General features: G+C 39.9%; 1 protein-coding gene across 1 annotated transcript in view; it reads right to left on the bottom strand.

The window, feature by feature from the left end:
* The window catches only part of LOC140199174 (zinc finger CCCH domain-containing protein 13-like), a 122024-nt gene that overhangs the window by 63221 nt on the left and 38728 nt on the right, over positions 1–20075 (bottom strand). Inside the window, exons 6-12 of the mRNA XM_072260803.1 lie at positions 16836–16975; positions 15620–15768; positions 12149–12349; positions 8030–8212; positions 4379–4686; positions 2517–3078; positions 1924–2456 (exon numbers count right to left, since the gene is read on the bottom strand). Of these exons, the coding sequence (XP_072116904.1) occupies positions 1924–2456; positions 2517–3078; positions 4379–4686; positions 8030–8212; positions 12149–12349; positions 15620–15768; positions 16836–16975 (2076 nt within the window). The remainder of the gene's footprint in view (positions 1–1923; positions 2457–2516; positions 3079–4378; positions 4687–8029; positions 8213–12148; positions 12350–15619; positions 15769–16835; positions 16976–20075) is intronic.

The following is a 20075-nucleotide window of genomic DNA, read 5'->3' as shown; positions in this document are numbered from 1 at the left end:
TTATCCAATTTTCCCCCTCTCCCTTCAGTATTCAGCAAGTTCTGACCTGTATTTCACAGTTCCAACATGTCCCTTGATTAGCTTTTCTTTCCTCAGTTTTCCTCATAAATTCTTAAACTAGATCGCTCCTTAAATGTTGGAATCCGATTGGGAATTCTGGCCTCACCATGTCATCGGATTCCCTTAGACTATTTGCCACTCTCAACTACAGCTTAAAACTAACTTACTGCTCGCTTTCCTGGTTGTGATGAAGGGTTTTTGACCTGAAACATTACTTCAACTTCTCTTTTTATAGATGCTGCACGACCTACTGAATGTTTCCAACATTTTCACTTTTTACTTCGGATTTCAAGCATCAGAATTGGTTTTAAATTTCAGCTCCCCTGTCAGCAGGTACTAGGAAAAAATGCAATTTGTTCTATTGTAACAGAAAGGACTAGGTAATGTTTTGGTAGCTGGAAGGCAAATGTTAGCTTCTTATCCATGTACTAGCCCAGATTACTTGTCCATAGTCCTGATGCAGGGTTTGAACCCCAGATTTCTAACACCAGGAAGTTAGTTTTTAGGTTTTCTGTTGTAAATATATCTTTCCGAAAGCTGGCATTATCCACCTTCTTTTGCTATGTGTGGGCAATCTCATCTAGAGCAACAATCAGGGCGAGAACAAACAATGCATTCTGTTCCACTTCTTCTGGATTCTGTGAACATATCCAATGTTTCAATGGAGTCCTTTTAAAATTCTTGCCTTGTTCATGGAATTACTCAAAATCACTGTATAAATCAGCCACCAAGTTGCAGTTCTACTCCCAATTCCAAGCCTGGGTTATTCACTCTCCTGATAGTCAACTTTTGAAAATGTATGTCAAACTTTATACACATAAGTACACCTATCCAAAATTAACACAGATCCACTATTAAATCCAATTTCTTAGTGCAGTATCAAGAGATAAACAAGGGAAGGAAAGGCCTAAAGACAGGTGTGCTGTCAGCTCAGAAATATAACAAGAGGTACACTTCAGCAAGTCATTTATGGTCAGATGCCTGATAGAACAAATGGAGGAACAAATTCTCAAAAGATACCAGCACAGAGAGGTCTATTATATAAAAGCTAAGTACATACAACATAAAGGAATGAGAGAGATTCAGGTCAAGCCGAACAAGTTAGCCAAGCAAGTTGGGACTCAAACATCAAAGCACAGATTTTTAGGATGCTGAATTAACCCATAAATTATGCTTTGGAGAAATGGCAAAACAATGATTAAATAAAACGTTGTGTTCAACCTTTTAAGGAGGGAACAAACCTCAATGCATCTCATTTGGCTATGATTTCTTTGTCAATCATTATTCTTTCAAGAATGATAAGACCCAAGGCAAAGTGCAACTCATGCATGTGACAACTTGCAAATAAAAGTTTGCTCACAGATCCTTCATTTGCATTATGCCAATAATCTCCACCTTATAACTTCTAAATTAAGGAAAAAGAAAAATCAGGGAAAACAACAAAGCAAATTCTTTGATGTTAAGGGCATGCACAAAGACATAAGTGAGAGATAATTTCTTTTTTCCCCACAGCCACCAGCACAACTGTAAAAACAGAAATATATCCAGATGATTTAGAACACAAACTTAGAACATTACAGCACAGTATAGGCCCTTCGGCCCATTATGTTATGCTGACCATTTAACCTACTGTAAAATCAATCTAACTGTTCCCTCCCCTATATCCCTCTATTTCTCTTTCATTTATTTCACTGACAGAAATCTTCCACCAATCCGCCTCATCTCATATTATTTCAGGTTGTAACGTATCCACAAAAGACTATCAGAAAGAATTCTGCAAGATTCCACCAGGAATAGGTGTGTGGAGTCATTAAATTTGAATATTGGGCATGAATAATTAAAATGAAAGCATTTATATCTCACCTTTTTCAGTTAATTCTGGTCCTCTCCCTCTTCCTCTGGCCGCTCTTTCACCTCTGGTTTCTCCACGTCCATCTCCCCTGATCTCGCCACGGCCATCGCCCCTGGCCTCAAGGCGGCCATCGCCCCTGGTTTCTCCCCGGCTATCAGTCCTGGCCTCACCCCGGCCGTCCCCTCTGGTCTCACACCGGCTGTCAGCTCTAGCCTCGCCACGGCCGTCTCCCCTGGACTCGCCACGGCCGTCTCCCCTGGACTCGCCACGGCCGTCTCCTCTGACCTCGCCTCGGCTGTCTCTACTGGTCTCGCAACGGCTGTCTCCCCTGGACTCACCACGGCCGTCTCCTCTGACCTCACCCCGGCCATCTCCCCTCGAGTCACCCCGGCCATCTCCCCTCATCTCACTTCGGCCGTCTCCCCTCATCTCGCCCCGGCCGTCTCCCCTCGTCTCACCCCGGATGTCCCCCCTGGTCTCACCCCGGCCACCTCCCCTGGCCTCGGCCCGGATGTCCCCCCTGGCCTCGCCCCGGATGTCCCCCCTGGCCTCCCCCCGGATGTCCCCCCTGGCCTCCCCCCGGATATCCCCCCTGGCCTCGCACCGGCCGTCCCCCCTGGTCTCGCCCCGGCCGTCCCTCCTGGACTCGCCGCGGCCGTCTCCCCTGGACTCGCCGCGGCCGTCTCCCCTGGACTCGCCGCGGCCGTCTCCCCTGGACTCGCTGCGGCCGTCTCCCCTGGACTCATTCCTGCTATCAATCCTGGCTTCATTTTGACGATCATTCTTGAAGTCAGTCCGGGAATTTTCATCCCTGCCATGGCCCCGACTGTAACTGCGGTCCTCATAATGCTGTTCATCTTTTCGATGGAAATCTCTGCTATCTCGATAATCGTGTGTATCACGGCTAGATCGTGATTCTCTCCCATCTCGAGAATCTTTGCTGTCTTTGTAATCTCGTGTGTCTCTTGTATCACGAACTTCACGAGATTCCCTGGTCTCTCTGCGCTCAGTGCTATCTTTCACTTCTTTGTAATCTCGATTGTTTCTGTTATCACGGGTTTCCCTGGTTGTCCGCTCGTCCCTTTCATGGAGTAAACTCTGATCCAGATCATAATCTCGTCGGTCTCGACTATCCTTGCTTTCCTTGTCTCGTTTTCCTCTGTTCCCTTAGAAGAAAATATCTACATTAATATCTAAACAAATTATGCCATATAAGTGAGTTGAAGAAAAAGCCAAATAGATTATTAATGCAAATGATACCAAGTAATGAAGCAGTGTAAACCTAATACACTCAATGGCTATGTGTTAAGACAGCTGTAGCAAGAAAACCTTTAGATAAAGCAACATTGATTTAATTGACAGCCCACCATGAAGCAGTTCACCCCTTAGTAAATTAATACAATTAATGTTTTTAAAGTACGCAAAATCCAGAGACAAAAATGTGAATTTTACTTAATAATTACAAATCGTCACCATAATGTTCTATGAATTTAATGTCGGATGTTTTAATTTTATAACTTCAAGTAGAATATTAGGGTACAATTAATCCACAGCAAGCCAGAACTGGAAATCTACTTTCAAGTACTTCACTGAACAAAAAGGTGAGGGAAGTATATCAAGTAGCAATGAAGCACAAATTTGAAGGATTTTACACAAGAAAATGTCTTTCACCAAAGGGCCCACTGTCAATCGATAGTTTGCTGCAATCTATAAATAAATGTTTTGATGAACTTTTCAACATTCAAGGTTCACCTAAAACTGTGAGAAACACTAATAAAAGATCAAAGTAAAGGATGAGCTTCATGGAATACACATGCTTTTTAAATAAAGCATTCAACCTTCTACTCCATGTACTTCCTGAAGAATTAAGGATGCTGGCACGTTATTTTACAGCTGATTGTTATTTTCCCATCAGTTTTAAAAATATTTGTTGTTGTTGTTGAGTGCCGTTGAGTTGTCGTCGACTCATGGCGACCCTAAAGATAGTGTAGTTGTTCATAGGGTTTTCATGACAAGATACAGAAGTAGATTGCCAGCCTTTCTTGCGCACAGATACCGCTGCTGCCCAGATTCGAACTCAGGACCATCCGCCTCCAAGTCCAGAGGTGATGCCACTACTCCACCAGCCAGGGTAATACATACAAGGGTGTAATGTATTGGATAAAATATCCATTTACTACCACATTTATGAGAAATAACCTTCATCCTATTGAAGGATCATTTTCCTCTTTGTCCATTTCGCCTACCTCAACAAGAAAGGAATTCATTATGTAGACAACTGCAAGTTTTAACCTGTCTCACTTTGCATATTAGCATGTTACTAAATTTACAAACATAGAAATTTTCAATGTCATATCATTTAAATGTCACAAATAATCAAAAGTCAAGGATTACTAGGAATTGGAACATTTAAAAAGAGCATACTCGCACTCAGTTAAACCTTCCACAAAAATAAATGTTTTTTACCTTCCTTCTTCTCATGATGTAGCTCTTGCAATGGTGATTTTTCTTGCTCATGTTTGCCTTTTTCCTTAACAGAGGACCTATGCCTAACAGGACTTTGCTTTCTCTGTGGAGATGAAGAACGTTGAGTATATGGTGAAGGGGATCGCTTTCGAGTGAGAGACGCTGAGCGTTGGTAGGACAGTGAAGTGGAACATTTGTGTCGGGGAGATGATGATCTTCTTGTTACAGGTGAACCTGACTGAGATGATGGAGAGTGTTGTCTCGATACAGTAGGAGTTTGATGTCGTCTCTGAGAAGAGGGTGATCTGCTAGAAAGGTAACATTTGAAAGAGTCATATATACAAAGCATTTTTAAAAACAGTTGCCAAGTACAACCAGTCTTCAGGTTATGTAAGTTCCTGACAAATGTCGGTAAGCCAATTTCTCCCAAGTCAGAAACATACACTTCCCATAATAACCAATCTTGTATCGCTCTATGTACACTTAATATAATTCTTTCTTTTCATTAAATATTTACCCTAACACTACCCATAATGAAACTACGGGAAAATACACTATATCCAGTAAGTTATAACATGAAACATTATTAGTAGCTTGAAAAATGTTTTAAAAACGTATGGGAGAATCATGTTGAGGTCAGATCATTCATAAATGGGGAGTTCCTGTAGTATAGTAATTTTAGCAGATACAAACCTAGCCTATTTGACCTTTCCTCATAAGACACACACTTTCAAGATATTACTCTAGTAAACATGTTCAAGACATACTTCCACCACATTAACATGCTTCCTTAAGCAAGGAGATCTGTACTGTGCATGGCACTTCAGATGTGATTTCACCAATGTCCTATAATTGAACCATAATCTTGATACTTGTGTATTGAATTCTACCAAAATAATAATATTCCGTTAGATTTTCCAATTACTTGCTGCATTTGTAAGGGCCTCGGCCCGAAACAGTAACTGTTTATTCCCTCTCATAGATGCGCCTGACCTGCTGAGTTCCTTCAGCATTTTGTATGTTTTAAAAAATTATTTCCAGTCAGAGACACATTCTCCATCTCCCACATTTACCACATCTTAATCCACTTAATTTAACTATCTATACCCCTTCCTTGTCTCCTTGTATCTCTCCCTATATCTTTGTGTTATTAGCAAATTTAGCAAATATGCTGATCGTTCAAGATGTTTATAAAACTTGACGAGTTGAGGCCCAGCATTTCTTACCAACCAAGTGGAGACTCATTTACAGTGCCTTGTAAAAGTATTTAGCCCCCAACCATTTGCTGACATAAATGAGTATTACAACCACAATCTGTGAATCACATGCTTCTTTTTCCCCCCATAGTAGATTCCAAAAACAGGGAAAATTGTAAAGCATGAAAATTTAGAAACTGAAATTTCAGCAGTTCAAAAGTATTCATTACCCTTTGCTCAGAACTTTGTTGAACCACCTCTCGCAGCCTTTACAGCAAGTAGTCTTTTCAATAAGTCTCTATTAGAACTATGATGCAAGAATTGCCCATTCCTCCTTGCAAAATTGCTTAAGCTGTGCCAGGTTAGTTGAGGTGTGGTGGTGGACAGCAATTTTGAGGCCTTGCTTGATTGGGTTAATGTCAGGACTCTGACTGGGCCACTCAAGGAGATCAATTTTCTACCTTTGAATCTACTCAGTGGTTGCTCTAGCAGTGTGCTTTGGGTCGTGGCCCTGCTGATTGAAAAGGTCAGGGTGGCAAGGAGCAAGATGGTTCTGATTGCTGCTTGAAATGGCAGAAGTGGATATTCAGGTGGAGAGTTAAGCACCAGGCAAGATTGAAAGGGTCAAGGTGATGGAGTCTGAGGTGAGGTATAGGCCAAGTAAGATCACTGCTCCACGAGGTTTACTTGGCTCTGCACTGAACTATAGGCTTCGGACTCTCTTTGAGGACTTCTGTTCAGAAACACTATTTGTCTGCGGTTACTGTTTGCATGATGCTTCTTTTTCATTGCATGTTGGATGCTCAATGGTATTTTTTATTCTCTGCATATTGGGTGTTAGTCTTTTTTCATACATATGGGGTTTGTTTTCGAGTTTCTTTTTTCTGTGGCTGCCTATTAGGAGACAAATCTCAAGCTTGTATAATATATACACACTTCGATAACAAATGTGGTTTGAACTTTGAAAGACGAACTTCCTCCCCAGTTTAAGATTTCTGGCAGAGGATGCAGGTTTTATCCAGGATCTGGATTTTCTGTATTTAGCAGCAGTCATCTTCCCATCAGTCCTGACCAGATTTCCAGTCCCTGCTGCTGAAAAACTTCCCCTTAGCATGATGCTTCCTCCACCATATTTTAGTTAGCTGGCTGATTCGCAGCATTACATTCACAGGTTAGGTTGTCAATCTGAGGGCAAGAACGCAATGTCCCTGTTGTTATTCTCATTGTCTGAGATTATTAGCCTCACTGCTAACTACCATTTTGATCCAATTCATGTCTTTATTCCCCAATACAATCCCACATGACTTCATACACCCATTTGGGTTTATACTATAGTGTTCTGGCAAAATATCCATTTGTTTAAAGGATATTGCTGAAGCACCAGTCAAAGGGTTAGGGCTAATGAAAACATAAGGTCTCAGTCACTCAGACCGAATTCAGTTGTGAATGTACTTTGATGCACCAAGAGTTTTGAGTTCATTACCTGAATCTTGTGATTCCTCAGCGTTACACTGGAGAATTATTACCTGACATCAGCAGAGTCAGTAAAGCAGAGACTTTAGGTGATAAAGGGTAAAAAAGGGTATTTTTAAAAAATTACTTGCTAACTATCAAAATCATTAAGTGCTTCATACATTTAGTTTAGTTTTTTTTAGTTTTGAAGTTAAGTTTCTGAATGTCAAGGATATTTCCATTTGTTAAAATTAATTACAGCTTTGAGGGAAGATGAAACTCCACCTATGGCTTTGCCTTCCTCATCGAAATGTGTCAATTGCCATCCAGTTCTTTTTGTTAAGATTCAGGAAGCTGTGGGTTGTCACACATAGTGGGTGGTGATTCCAGACAGCGGGCTCAGTGTAACATGATCCAGCCTCCCAATTTCACAGCTGTCAGCACTGGAGGGGATCAATATGTGGTTTAGCATAGACAGAGACGCTATTCCCATTTCTACCAAGTGACATTGTATTGAATCTACTGTCACTTAGCCTGTTAGTTTCTTGGATCTGTGACTCAGGAAAAGCCTTTCTTAAAGAAAAGCCACGTACAATGAAACAATTACAAGTTTTTTATTAAAAAACATTAATTTTGTTTTTTTTTGGAGTAGCACCATGTCTTGATTTTTTTTAAATTATAGAACACTTTGGTGCCTTATCACAGAAATGAGGAGGGGGAAAAACTGTTCATCACTACTTCCTCTACATTCTATCTTCCAGTCAAAACTTAAACCTGATTAGGATTATTTTCTTTGTTGTACGCAGATATGCCTAATCACTAATTAGAATAAACACCAACCTAGCTTTGGATCCAAACCCATTTAATAATGCTATTGTGCATACATAAAAAATGCTGCCAATAAATAATATGCACACATTATAAGCTTTTTCTATATTTCGAAATAATTTGTTAGAACTATCATTTCTACTTGCTTGTAGATACTATTTTGAGCATTCTATACCTGTGACGTGGAGAGAAGGAATGCTTTCGAGAAGAGGAAGAAGAAGTTGACTTAGGTAGAGCTGGAGAGGCTGATTTTCTCCTTGCTGCCGGTGGGGAATATTCTCTGGAACGAGAAGAGGTGCTGCCAGATTGTTCTTCAGGACTTATAGACCTCTTCTGCCTACGAACAGAAGAGTGATCCCTGAAAGTTGAACAAGACAGATACCTAACCTGCAATGGTATACTGTATCAGTTCTTCATTCTATCTGCAATGTTTGACATTATCCATCCATTAACTGAACTATTCATAATTTTCTACTTTCTTTCATATGCGCATAATAATATTAGATTTTAAATGCCTACTTCAGTGACAACTTGTATAACAACACGATTAGAAGTGATGAAAATGAAAAAATATATTCAACATATTTACATTATCATTCAATCAAGAGAAATAGAAATAAGTATAAAGCACTCTTTGGAAGGTCATTCTGATACAATGCAAGGAAGAGGTACCCAATCTGCATTGAGAGATTAAATGGATTCTAATACTTCATTTTTTTTTTCATTTTGACAATATTTTTGTGGCGTAGGCATCTCAGTTCTGCAAATTTTATGGGTATTTAATATATTACTATATCCAGTGATATGAAGCGTACACTGCAATTCCTTGTGTTTGGGCACCTGCACTAGTTCTTTGTTACATAATCACTTGTTTTTAAAATAATTACTGTTATTTTTCAAATTTCTAAGGCTTGACACTTCCCCATTTTTAATTTCCTTCAGCTTTATAGCCCTCAATAATCTTTGTACTCCTTCAATTCTATCTTCAGTCATTTAATTACTAGCCGCATGGCTTTAGCTGCCATGCTGCTTTGGAATTTTGGAATTCCCTGTTTTAACTTTAAAAAAAAATCTTTTTAATCTCTCTCCCTATCCCTCCCCCTCGCACCCCCCCTTCCCTCTTCCCACCCGCAAACCACCCTTTAAGACGCTCCTGAAAACAACTCCTTGATAGTTTTTGGGCATGAGTTCTAACATCATGTGGATCAATTCAAACTATGCTCGAAAGTTTTGCCATGTAAAAGATGCCTACTGGAAAGCAGACCAATGATAAAAGGTTTAAATGTATAATAACTTTCTAAAGAATTGTTTAATGAAATGGAAAATTAATCACATGATCCCAAGGTTCATAATTTAAAACCTCTATATATCTGCATTTTGATCTGATCAGGAATCATAACAGACACTTAAATAGAAGCCAATATTTCCAGAATCAATTCAGATGAACACCTCTTCTAAATTGTTACAAATTAGTTGTAAAAACATGAGAATATTCATTTTAAACATACAAAGTTGAATTAATAAACATTATCTTATTTTTGAGGGATATTTAATCCAAATACATCATTATTTTGAACTGAAAAGCTCAGGATGGAGTTACTTAGGTGAAATTCTCAATCTTCAATACAGCACTGGGAGACTGAGTTTCTGCTATATGAGCAGACAAAGCACACTGAACTCAAATCAGGAGTCAAATGCAATTAGAAAATCAAAAGCAATGTTCCGACAAGGACTGTGCTTTATTATTCAAATAACAAGCCATGGGTGACAAAGGACATTAAGGACACCCTGAGCGCTAAAAAGAGGGCATTTAGAGATGGAACTAGGGAGGAGCTGAGGGCAATACAGAGTGACCTGAAAGCCAGGATCAGGGAGGCTAAAGACAGGTACAGGAGGAAGCTTGAGTGGAAACTCCAGCAGAACAACATCAGAGAGGTCTGGAGGGGGATGAGGACCATCACTGGGTTCCGGCAAACTTGCAACAGAGGAGTGGAAGGCAGCGTGGACAGGGCCAATGAACTTAACCTGTTCTTTAACAGATTTGACATTGTGGCCCCTGCCCATCCCCCACATGAGCCATCTGTTGTCGGCCCCCAACCAACACATATTCCACTCTCCCCTCCTACCCCTCCTCATAGTCCTCCACCCTGCTCTCATGACTATACCACTTCCCCACACGAAACCACCACGGTGGGCTTCACAGCTCTACAGGCGAGAAGACAGCTGAAATGTCTCAACCCAAGCAAGGCTGCAGGACCGGATGGTGTCAGTACCAGGGTGCTCAAAGCCTGTGTCCCTCAGCTATGTCGAGTACTTTGCCATGTATTCAACCTGAGCCTGAGGCTCCGGAGGGTTCCTATATTGTGGAAGACGTCCTGCCTCGTCCCTGTGCCGAAGACGCCGCGCCCCAACGGCCTCAATGACTACAGACCGGTAGCATTGACCTCCCACATCATGAAGACCCTGGAGAGACTTGTTCTGGAGCTGCTCCGGCCTATGGTCAGGCCACACTTAGATCCCCTCCAGTTCACCTACCAGCCCTGACTAGGAGTTGAGGATGTCATCGTCTTCCTGCTGAACCGTGTCTACGTCCACCTGGACAAGCCAGCGAGCACTGTGAGGGTCATGTTTTTTGACTTCTCCAGTGCATTCAACACCATCCACCCTGCTCTGCTGGGGGAGAAGCTGACAGCGATGCAGGTGGATGCTTCCCTGGTATCATGGATTCTTGATTACCTGCCTGGCAGACCACAGTGTGTGTGCTTGCAACACTGTGTGTCTGACAGAGTGATCAGCAGCACTGGGGCTCCACAGAGGACTGTCTTGTCTCCCTTTCTCTTCACCATTTACACCTCGGACTTCAACTACTGCACAGAGCCTTGTCATCTTCAGAAGTTTTCGGATGACTCTGCCGTAGTTGGAAGCATCCTCAAGAGAGTTGAGGCTGAGTACAGGGCTATGGTAGGAAACTTTGTCACATGGTGTGAGCAGAATTATCTGCAGCTTAATGTGAAAAAGACTAAGGAGCTGGTGGTAGACCTGAGGAGAGCTAAGGTACTGGTGACCCCTGTTTCCATCTAGGGGGTCAGTGTGGACATGGTGGAGGATTACAAATATCTGGGGATACGAATTGACAATAAACTGGACTGGTCAAAGAACACTGAGGCTGTCTACAAGAAGGGCCAGAGCCGTCTCTATTTCCTGAGGAGACTGAGGTCCTTTAACATCTGCCGGACGATGCTGAGGATGTTCTACGAGTCTGTGGTGGCCAGTGCTATCATGTTTGCTGTTGTGTGCTGGGGCAGCAGGCTGAGGGTGGCAGACACCAACAGAATCGACAAACTCATTCGTAAGGCCATTGATGTTGTGGAGATGGACAGGACTCTCTCACGGTGGTGTCTGAAAAGAGGATGCTGTCTAAATTGCATGCCATCTTGGTCAATGTCTCCCATCCACTACATAATGTACTGGGTGGGCACAGGAGTACATTCAGCCAGAGACTCATCCCACTGAGATGTAGCACTGAGTGTCATAGGAAGTCATTCCTGCCTGTGGCTATCAAACTTTACAACTGCTCCCTTGGAGGGTCAGACACCCTGAGCCAATAGGCTGGTCCTGGACTTATTTCATAATTTACTGGCATAATTTACATATTACTATTTAACTATTTATGGTTCTATTACTATTTATTATTTATGGTGCAACTGTAATGAAAACCAATTTCCCCCAGGATTAATAAAGTATGACTATGACAATGACTATGAAAAGAAAGATATGGCTAGAAATATGGAAGAAAACAGAAAATGCTGTTGGGCAATAACTGCGAAGGGAGAAAATGAGTGAAAGCTTCAGATTAGTGACATCCCTTACAAAATACAACAAAAGGTCTTGGATTCTAAATCCACACATCTGCCCATCTCATTGACTGCTCCTATGATTATGTTTTTCTGTTTCTGTAATTTGGAAGTCTTGATTTCAAAACTTTGATTTTTTTTGAAAAATGTGTAGCCTATCTTCACAAAAATTTGCGAAACGTAAAGTGATTTTTTTTCTGGAAAAATGGTCTTCATGTGCAAAGGGTTCCAATACTTTGATATTTATGGTATCCAAGTAAAAGCACTAAATAACGTACTGGAATTAAGTTTAAATAGAACAGCACCTCTATGTACAACAAAAAAAATTCCTAATTTAACCAATGCTGAGTTATGCACAATAACCATGACGATTAACTAAATATTGTAAAGAGAAAGGAAAATTTTTAACAACAAACGGTATTAGGCACTGTATCACTCACCTGTGTTTTTCCTTTTTCTCTTTATGCCTTTCCATATCCCTTCCTCGTTCTTTACTCTCTCGGGCTTTTTCTTCAATTCTGTCTTTTGTTCTTGACTTTTCTTTATGCTTTTTTGTTGCTAGAATCTCTTCATGAATAGGGGGTGGCGGACTTGGAGTACGAGGTCCTTTCTTTTTACCCTGCTGTACTTTTAAAGATTTTCTGGAAAGAAAAATAATACACTACTTACAACAAAGGTACCCACATAATTTAAGTAAGATATGCCTGTCTTAGCTTCAAACCTAAACACTTCAGTAGGAAAAGTGCCCTTTCAAAGAACAATCTATATTTATTTTTTAAAAGTCACTGTGGTGAAAAGCTTATCTTGGACACTTCATAAAAATCAGATTATTTCACAGTGCACTGAAGTTGAACAAGGTCAAATAATAACAATGCAGAATAAAGTGTAACAGCTTTAGGGAAAATGCAATTCAAGAAAACAAAAAGATGCGAGATTATAATGAATTAGATTGTGAGGTCAAGAGTTCAATTTATCTTACCAGAGTATGATAAAGTTAAATTGTCTTATAAAAATGGGATAAAAACTATCCTTGAGCACAGTGGTACATGCTTTCCGGAACAGCCATTTAATGAAGGAATAAAATCCATGCATGCTTAAAACACCACATACAAAACAATGGCTAAAGCAATGATTACAAAATTAAACTACTGTTGGAAAGAAAAAAATCATTTTCTTATTTCTGGATTTCCCTTAGCCAGCTATACAATATGAGACTAAAGCTTATTTGAATTTCAATTTGTAGAAGTAAATTATTCAGTTCCTTGTATTTGGCCATTTTTAATATTTTCTTGTTTTGTTTGCCCTTGCAAAAGAATTACCAAATTGTTTTCTGGATTGAATTCCATTTGTCATGTTTATGCCCATCAAATCATTCCATTGCTATCTTTATGAGCATGAATTACTCTGCCAGATTTGTTATCATCAATAAACCTTTTAATCTTGCCTCTAGCACTTGTCAAGATCCTTAATACACAAAGTGAAAACAAGTTCATTTCTAAACCCTGCAAAATTCCATTGCACATCAAATCATTACAACTGTTGTTTTCACTCAATTATTTTCTGACATGTCATTTGTTACTCCTACATGCTTTTACTTTCCTGATTAATCAGCCATGCGGGACTTCTACTGAAGTCCATGCTTACCCTCATTGATTCTACTTGCTATTCAACAAACCCAAGTCAGATGTGACTTAACAAATACATGCTGACTCTACCTGATTAAGTGGACCTTTCTAATAATGATTTTTGTTATCCAACAGAATATTTCCAATAACTTGTAGACCACCAATATCAGGGTCACAGGCCTGTAATTATTAGGTCTATCTCTTTCCTTTTAAACAGCAGCATTATATTAGCTTCATATAATGCACACAAATTGCTAAACAGGTTAGGAAGCATTTATGGAGGGGAATAAACAGTCGATGTTTCATGATGAGACCCTGATCAGGACTGCAAATAAGGTGGTGGAAGAGGGGAAGGAGTAATAGGCAGGTGATCGGTGGAACCAAGTGAGGGGGAAAGATGGAAGAAGTAAAGACGGAAGAAGGAATCTTATAGGAAAAGACAGTGCGACCATAGAAGAAAGGGAAGGAGGGAGTAACCAGAGGGAGGTGATGGGCAGCTGAGAAGAGAAGCAGTGAGAGAGAAAGCAGATTGTGGATGGAAAAAGAGAGAAAGAGGGAGGGGGAGAAATTACCGGAAGTCAATTAGCCTTCTTGCACTCTTCAATGTTGTAGTCAAAGAGAATTGGAAAATAATAGCTACTTCTTCCCTTGTATCTACTGAATGCCTTGAAATTTATATCTGAGTCTGGATTTATCTAGTTTTAAGACTGTGCACCTCTTCCAAAACTTCTCATTCTTAATGGCAATCTTCCTCTTCCACAAAGGCAGATGCAAATACTAGTTTAACAGGATGCATGCCTTCTGGCTCCATAAGGTTACCATTTTTTGTCCATCTTGAATGGGTGAACAGGATTGAAGAGCCAAATGGCCTATCCCATTCCTATTTCCTATGCTTCTACATAGATACTTCTATTATTTCAGACTTGTTAATTTGCACTTTTCTGAAAGCAGTCTAAATAATCGCTCTCCTTTGTGGGGTTGATAGGAATGGGGTGAGGTGGTGGTGTTATTAAGATAATGAAGTGAACCACAGACTGTTCAAAGGCTACTGATTGTTTGTATTTCAATATAATAGTGTTCCAACTTCAACATTATAATGAGCTCTTAAACAAAATGCCTATGATGAAATGACTCCTATAAAAGTCAACCATGCATCCCTTGAATGCCCTACCTAACAACAATTATAACTCTTTCCTTTTGATGCAAGAATACGTAAGAGTATCACAAGGGTTTGTTCAGCACTAAAAAGACAAGATTTCCTGATGGCCACCAATTTCAATTTGACTTCCCATTCCTATATATTGGGCCACGGCCTCCTCTACTGTCATAATGAGGCCACTCTCAGGTAGGAGGAGCAACACCTCATACTCTGTCCGTCTAACCTCCAACCTGATGGCACGAACGTTGATTTCTCTAGCTTCCTGTAATTTCTCTCCCTTCCATCTCTTCTCTTTATCCATTCCCCATTCTGACTCTCCTCTCATCCTTTCTCCACACCTGCCCATCACACCTTCTGGTCCCACTGTCCATTGTACTTTCCTATCAGATTCCCTCTTCTTCAGTCCTTTACTTCTACCACCTATCACCTCCCAGGTTCTTATTTTATCCCCCTACCCACTTACCTATCATCCCCCTCACCTGATTTCACCTATTACCTGCCCCAACCACTTTATTCTGGCTTCTTCCCCCTTTCTTTCCAGTCCTGATAAAGGGTCTCAGCTCAAAATGTTTACTATTTATTCCCCTCAGACCTGCTGAGTTCCTCCAGCATTTTGCATGTGTTGCTCAAAAGGCTAATTTTATGAGTCTGCTTTGAATGCTGACCTTCTTTTGGTGGGAGAGCACACCAAATACTCTCTGGATCATACCATTCATACTTTCTAAACATTAAAAAGAATGACCAAAAATGTTATGTTTGTGGAAATGACAGAGCAGACTCGATGGGCTGAACGGCCTAATTCTGCTCCCATCTCTTATGGTCTATGGTCTAAGGATCACATCCCTAAATTCCAACTTCCTTTTTCCACAGTAAAATTTCCCTCCGGTTTTGCAGAGTCAAAACCTGACAACTGCAAAATTAGTGAAAGTTTCATTAACATAAGAACATTAATTTTAAACAATTTAAACAAAAAGCTATTGCCATTAGTTTATTCAAAAGTATTATATTTTATTATTGTTCAACAATATGATTAAAACAGCAATTAATCAAGTTTAATTTCAACTAATAATATTTATGAAAGTCTATTAATATTAATATAATCAACATTTTAAATCCATCATACAAACCTTTGTTGGTCGCTCATAGGAGATGACAACCTTGATCCTTTTTTCTCCTTCTTACCAGAAGGTAGCTTTGGGCTAGTTTTATGTTTAGACGATTTGCTTGCATTTCTTGGAGATGGGGAGTGTTTATTTCTCACTGGCTCTGGAGATATCTGAGTAGAGAACCATTTTATGTGGTCTGAGACATTAAAATTTATGGCAAAATGAAGTTGTTTGGTGTAATACTTGCTCAATAGCAGTCCCTTTACAAGGAGGTACAACTGATGATGATACCAGGACCACACTAACATACAGAAGGTTATCCATCGTGCAAATTTGGTTTGCCATAGGCATCTCATTGAAACAAATTTCACAGGAAGTCAAACACACAGTTCTCCATGTAAACAGTATGATTTTTGGACCAGTTATAGATATAAATGGCTTCCCCAAGTATATTAAATGCCAAAAACAGGATTTATATTAAAATACATAGTCATGACATTCTTTTGAAGAGAAATGATAATTTTACTCCAACCATGTGCAGTTTATATTGTTACAGATTTTTTTTCCAGTTATTATCTAATTTCCTTAATAGCTTAGAACTAGAGCAACTTGTGAGTGATGTTCTTTTCTTATTAACAATTATAAGTACAAAAACAAAATGCCTAAAACTTGAAAATATAGCATTTATAGCATATACCAGTTTCCTGTATACTTGGCCATTATCCAATAATCACTTAAGATTATCGGTGAAAATACTCTGATTTGTGGGCTGGCATCAAAATGAGACAATTGTACCAGGAATGAAAACAGAGTGAAAAGGAGGATCTCTGAAAACAGACCACAAAGAAGTATCTAACTATTTCAATTTAGTGACATACACTGTACGCATCAGTATTTTATAACAGAATTTGCAACAATATAAAATTCATACTATTGTAATAAACTATACAGTAGTTTAATTGAATGATAGATCACTGTACCTCAATTAACCCTTAATCACATCTTGCTCAAAGTTGAAAGGTCTATCTCATCACTACAAATAACAACTACAAAACTTCTAAACTTCTATTTTATTCTAATGCTTAATTTATATAATCAGTTCAGAGTTGCTCAGTAGAGTTGTTGAGTATAAATATCATTAAACATGTCAAGGATCAAATGTAATGACTTAATCCACTACAATTTCTGGATTTTTGTCAAACCAATTTTACAAACATTAACTCCCTTGCACACTAACCTCCTTCTTGATGACTATTTCCTCTCTTTTTTCCATATTCTCTTGCTCAAGTTTCATCAGCTCTCGTTGTATTTTCTGCCGTTTCATTTCGAGGGACAACTCATGATCATAATCATAGTTAACATCCCCATTATCAGAATCTGTAACACAAGTCACCATGAAACTACAACAGCTATACATTAAAAAAAAATCCTTCGTAATTTTCCGTTAAGTACTAAAGTTCTCTCCACCGATCCAAAAACACAGGATTACCAAAATTATGAAGTCATAAATAATTACTTAAAACAGCCAGGGAGATTTTGAAGCTTCATATTTATCACAGGCTAGCTATGTTTAGTTTATCTGCAAAAAAAAAAGTCCTTAACTCTGGTTAAGTGAGTTCTGAGGTTTAGGATGTTTCAAAAGGAATAAGGAGGGAGATAAAAAGGGGAGGTAGTGGCATTGTTACTCAAAGAGACATAGTGGCCATAACTCCCTGACCTTTAGCATAGTCAAGGACAAGGATAAGAAAAGACAGTATGGGAAAGTAATTAATTGAGGGAGGGGCTAATTACAATGGTATTAGGCAGGAACTCAGCTGCAAAAAGGCAAGACATTGTGGTGGGATTGTCTACTAAGTCAGTGTGAGTGTAAGTCAGAAATAGCAAGACAGCAATCATTCTAATGGGAATATTCCATAGGCCCCCTTAATAGCCTCTGAGATACAGAGGAGCAGGCAAGAGGCAGATTTGGAAATAACAAACAAGGTTGTTGTCATGGGTGTTGTCAACTTCCCTAATATCAATTAGCATTTCCTTAGCACAAAAGGTTTAGGGAGGACAGAATTTGTTAGGTGTGCCCTGGAAGGATTCCTGGCACAGTATGTTGACAGGCCAACTAGAGGAGAGGTCACACTGCATCTAGTACTAGGCAATGAACGTGGTCAGATGACAGAGCTCTTGGGCAAGCATTTTCAGACATAGTGACCATAACTCCCAGACCTTTAGCATAGTCATGGACAAGGATAAGAAAAGACGGTATAGGAAAGTAATTAACTAAGGGAGGGGCTAATTATAATGGTATTAGGCAGGAACTTGAGAGTGTAAATAGGAACAGCTGTTCTCACAGAAATGCACAGCTCAAATATGGAGGTTGTTTAGGGATCACTTGCATGGGGTACTGGAAAGGTTTGTCCCACTGAGAAAGGGAAAGAATGATAGAAACAACAGTTAACAAAAGAGCTGGAAAATTTAGAAGGATGCATAATTAAGGCTTAGGAAGCAAAAATTATGTAGAGTTCTTGAGAATTATAAAGTAGCCAACAGGAAATTTGGGAGAGCTAGATGGAATACGAGAAGGCCTTGGTAAGTAGGAATAAGGAAAACCCCAAGGTATTTTACACGTACTTGAAGAACGGGGGATGTAGGGTTGCTCAGGGATAGAGGGGAAAACACGTGCTTGGAGGCAGAGGAGGTCCTTAATGAGTATTTCACTTTAAGTGTTCACCAGGGAGAGGAACTTTGATGAATGTAAACAATGGGCTCATATGCTACAGCATACTGAGGTTAAGAGAGATAGTGTTGCAGCTTCTGAAAAACATTAGGATAGATAAATCCCCAGGGCCAGGTGGGATATATTCCAGGTTACTATGAAAAGTGAGGGAAGAGATTACTGCTACGTAACACAATAAATTTCATGATATATGCCAGTGACATTAAACCTGATTCTGATTCCCTGGGCACAGGAGTAGTACCAGGGATTAGAGGATGGCAAATGTTGTTCCATTTTTCAAGAAAGGTAATATGGAAAATCCTGAGAATTATAGACCATACATCTCTTACATCAGTGTGGGCAAATATTGGAGAATATTCTTATGGACAGCACTTAAGAGCATTTAGAGAAGCATAGACTTATCAGGGATAGTCAGCATGACTTTATGAGGGACAGGTCGCACCACACAAGCTTGACTGCCTTTTTTGAGGAAGTGACAAAACAGGTTGATGAAGGTAGATGTGGTGTATGTGGATTTTAGTAAGCAGTTTGACAAGGTTCCCCATAGTAGGCTCATTCTGAAAATCAGATGGCATGGGAGCCATGGAAACTTGGCTATGGGGATTCAAAATTGGCTTGCCCACAAAAGGGAACGGCTGGTGGCAGATGGGGTCTATTTTGCCTAAGAGGTCAGTGACTGATGGAACTCTGCACGGATCTGTTCTGGGACCCTTGCTCCTTGTAATTTTTATATATAACTTGGTTGAGAAAGTGGAGGGATGGGTTCGCAAATGACATGAAGATTGGAAGTGTTGTTGATGGTGTATAAGATTGTAGGTGACAATGGGAAAGATGGTGCAGTTGGACTGAGAAGTAGCAGATGGTGTTCAATCTGAAAAAGTGTGAAGTAATACTGGAAGATTGAATTTGAAGACCAAGTACAAGGTTAAGGAAGGAGTCTTAGCAGTGTGAATGAACAAAGGGATCTTGGAGTCCAAGTTCATAGATCCTTCAACAAAGTTGCAATGCCAGTTGATACAAGTGGTTAACGTGCCATGTGTTGGCTTTCATTAGTAGTGGGATTGAGCCCAAGAGCAGCGAGGTAATGTTGTAGTTTAATAAAAGTGGTTAGACCATCTTGAAGTACTGTGCTCAGTTCTGGTTGCCTCAGGAAGGATGTGTAATCTTTAAAGAGAGGTGCAGAGGAACTTTACCAGGAAGCCGGTAATATTAACTGGTAAATCTTTGACTGTGGGAGGAAACCAGAACATCCGGAGTTACAAGAGAACATACAAACTCGAAGCTCCGACGCCTTGAGTTGTAATAATGAGTCTTGTGAGGAAAGCTTGAGCAAGCTAGTGTTTTTTTCTTTGGAGTAATAGAAGATAAAAGGTGACATGATAGAGATGTATAAGATTATGAGAGACATACAGCAGACAGAGTAGACAACTAGCATCTTTTTCCCTGGATGACAATGGCCAATACCAGAGGACGTCCTTTGAAGGCGAGTGATGGAAGGTTTAGGAAGGATGTCAGAGGTACAGTTTTTATTTTACACAGAGAATGAATGGTGGTTGCCTGGAACACACTGCTGGAGTTGGTGGTATAGGCTGACACAGTATGGACATTTAACAGACTCTTAGATAGGTGCACAGATGTAAGAAAAATGCGAAGTATGTGCTGTATAGGAGGGAAGGGATAGACTGATCATGGAGGAGGTTTATATTGGTCTGCACCACATCATGGGCAGATTACTTATATCTGCTAATA

This window comes from Mobula birostris, chromosome 6 (genome assembly GCF_030028105.1).
Source record: "Mobula birostris isolate sMobBir1 chromosome 6, sMobBir1.hap1, whole genome shotgun sequence".
Lineage (NCBI taxonomy): Eukaryota > Metazoa > Chordata > Chondrichthyes > Myliobatiformes > Myliobatidae > Mobula > Mobula birostris.
This window is presented reverse-complemented; position numbering and strand designations above follow the sequence as displayed.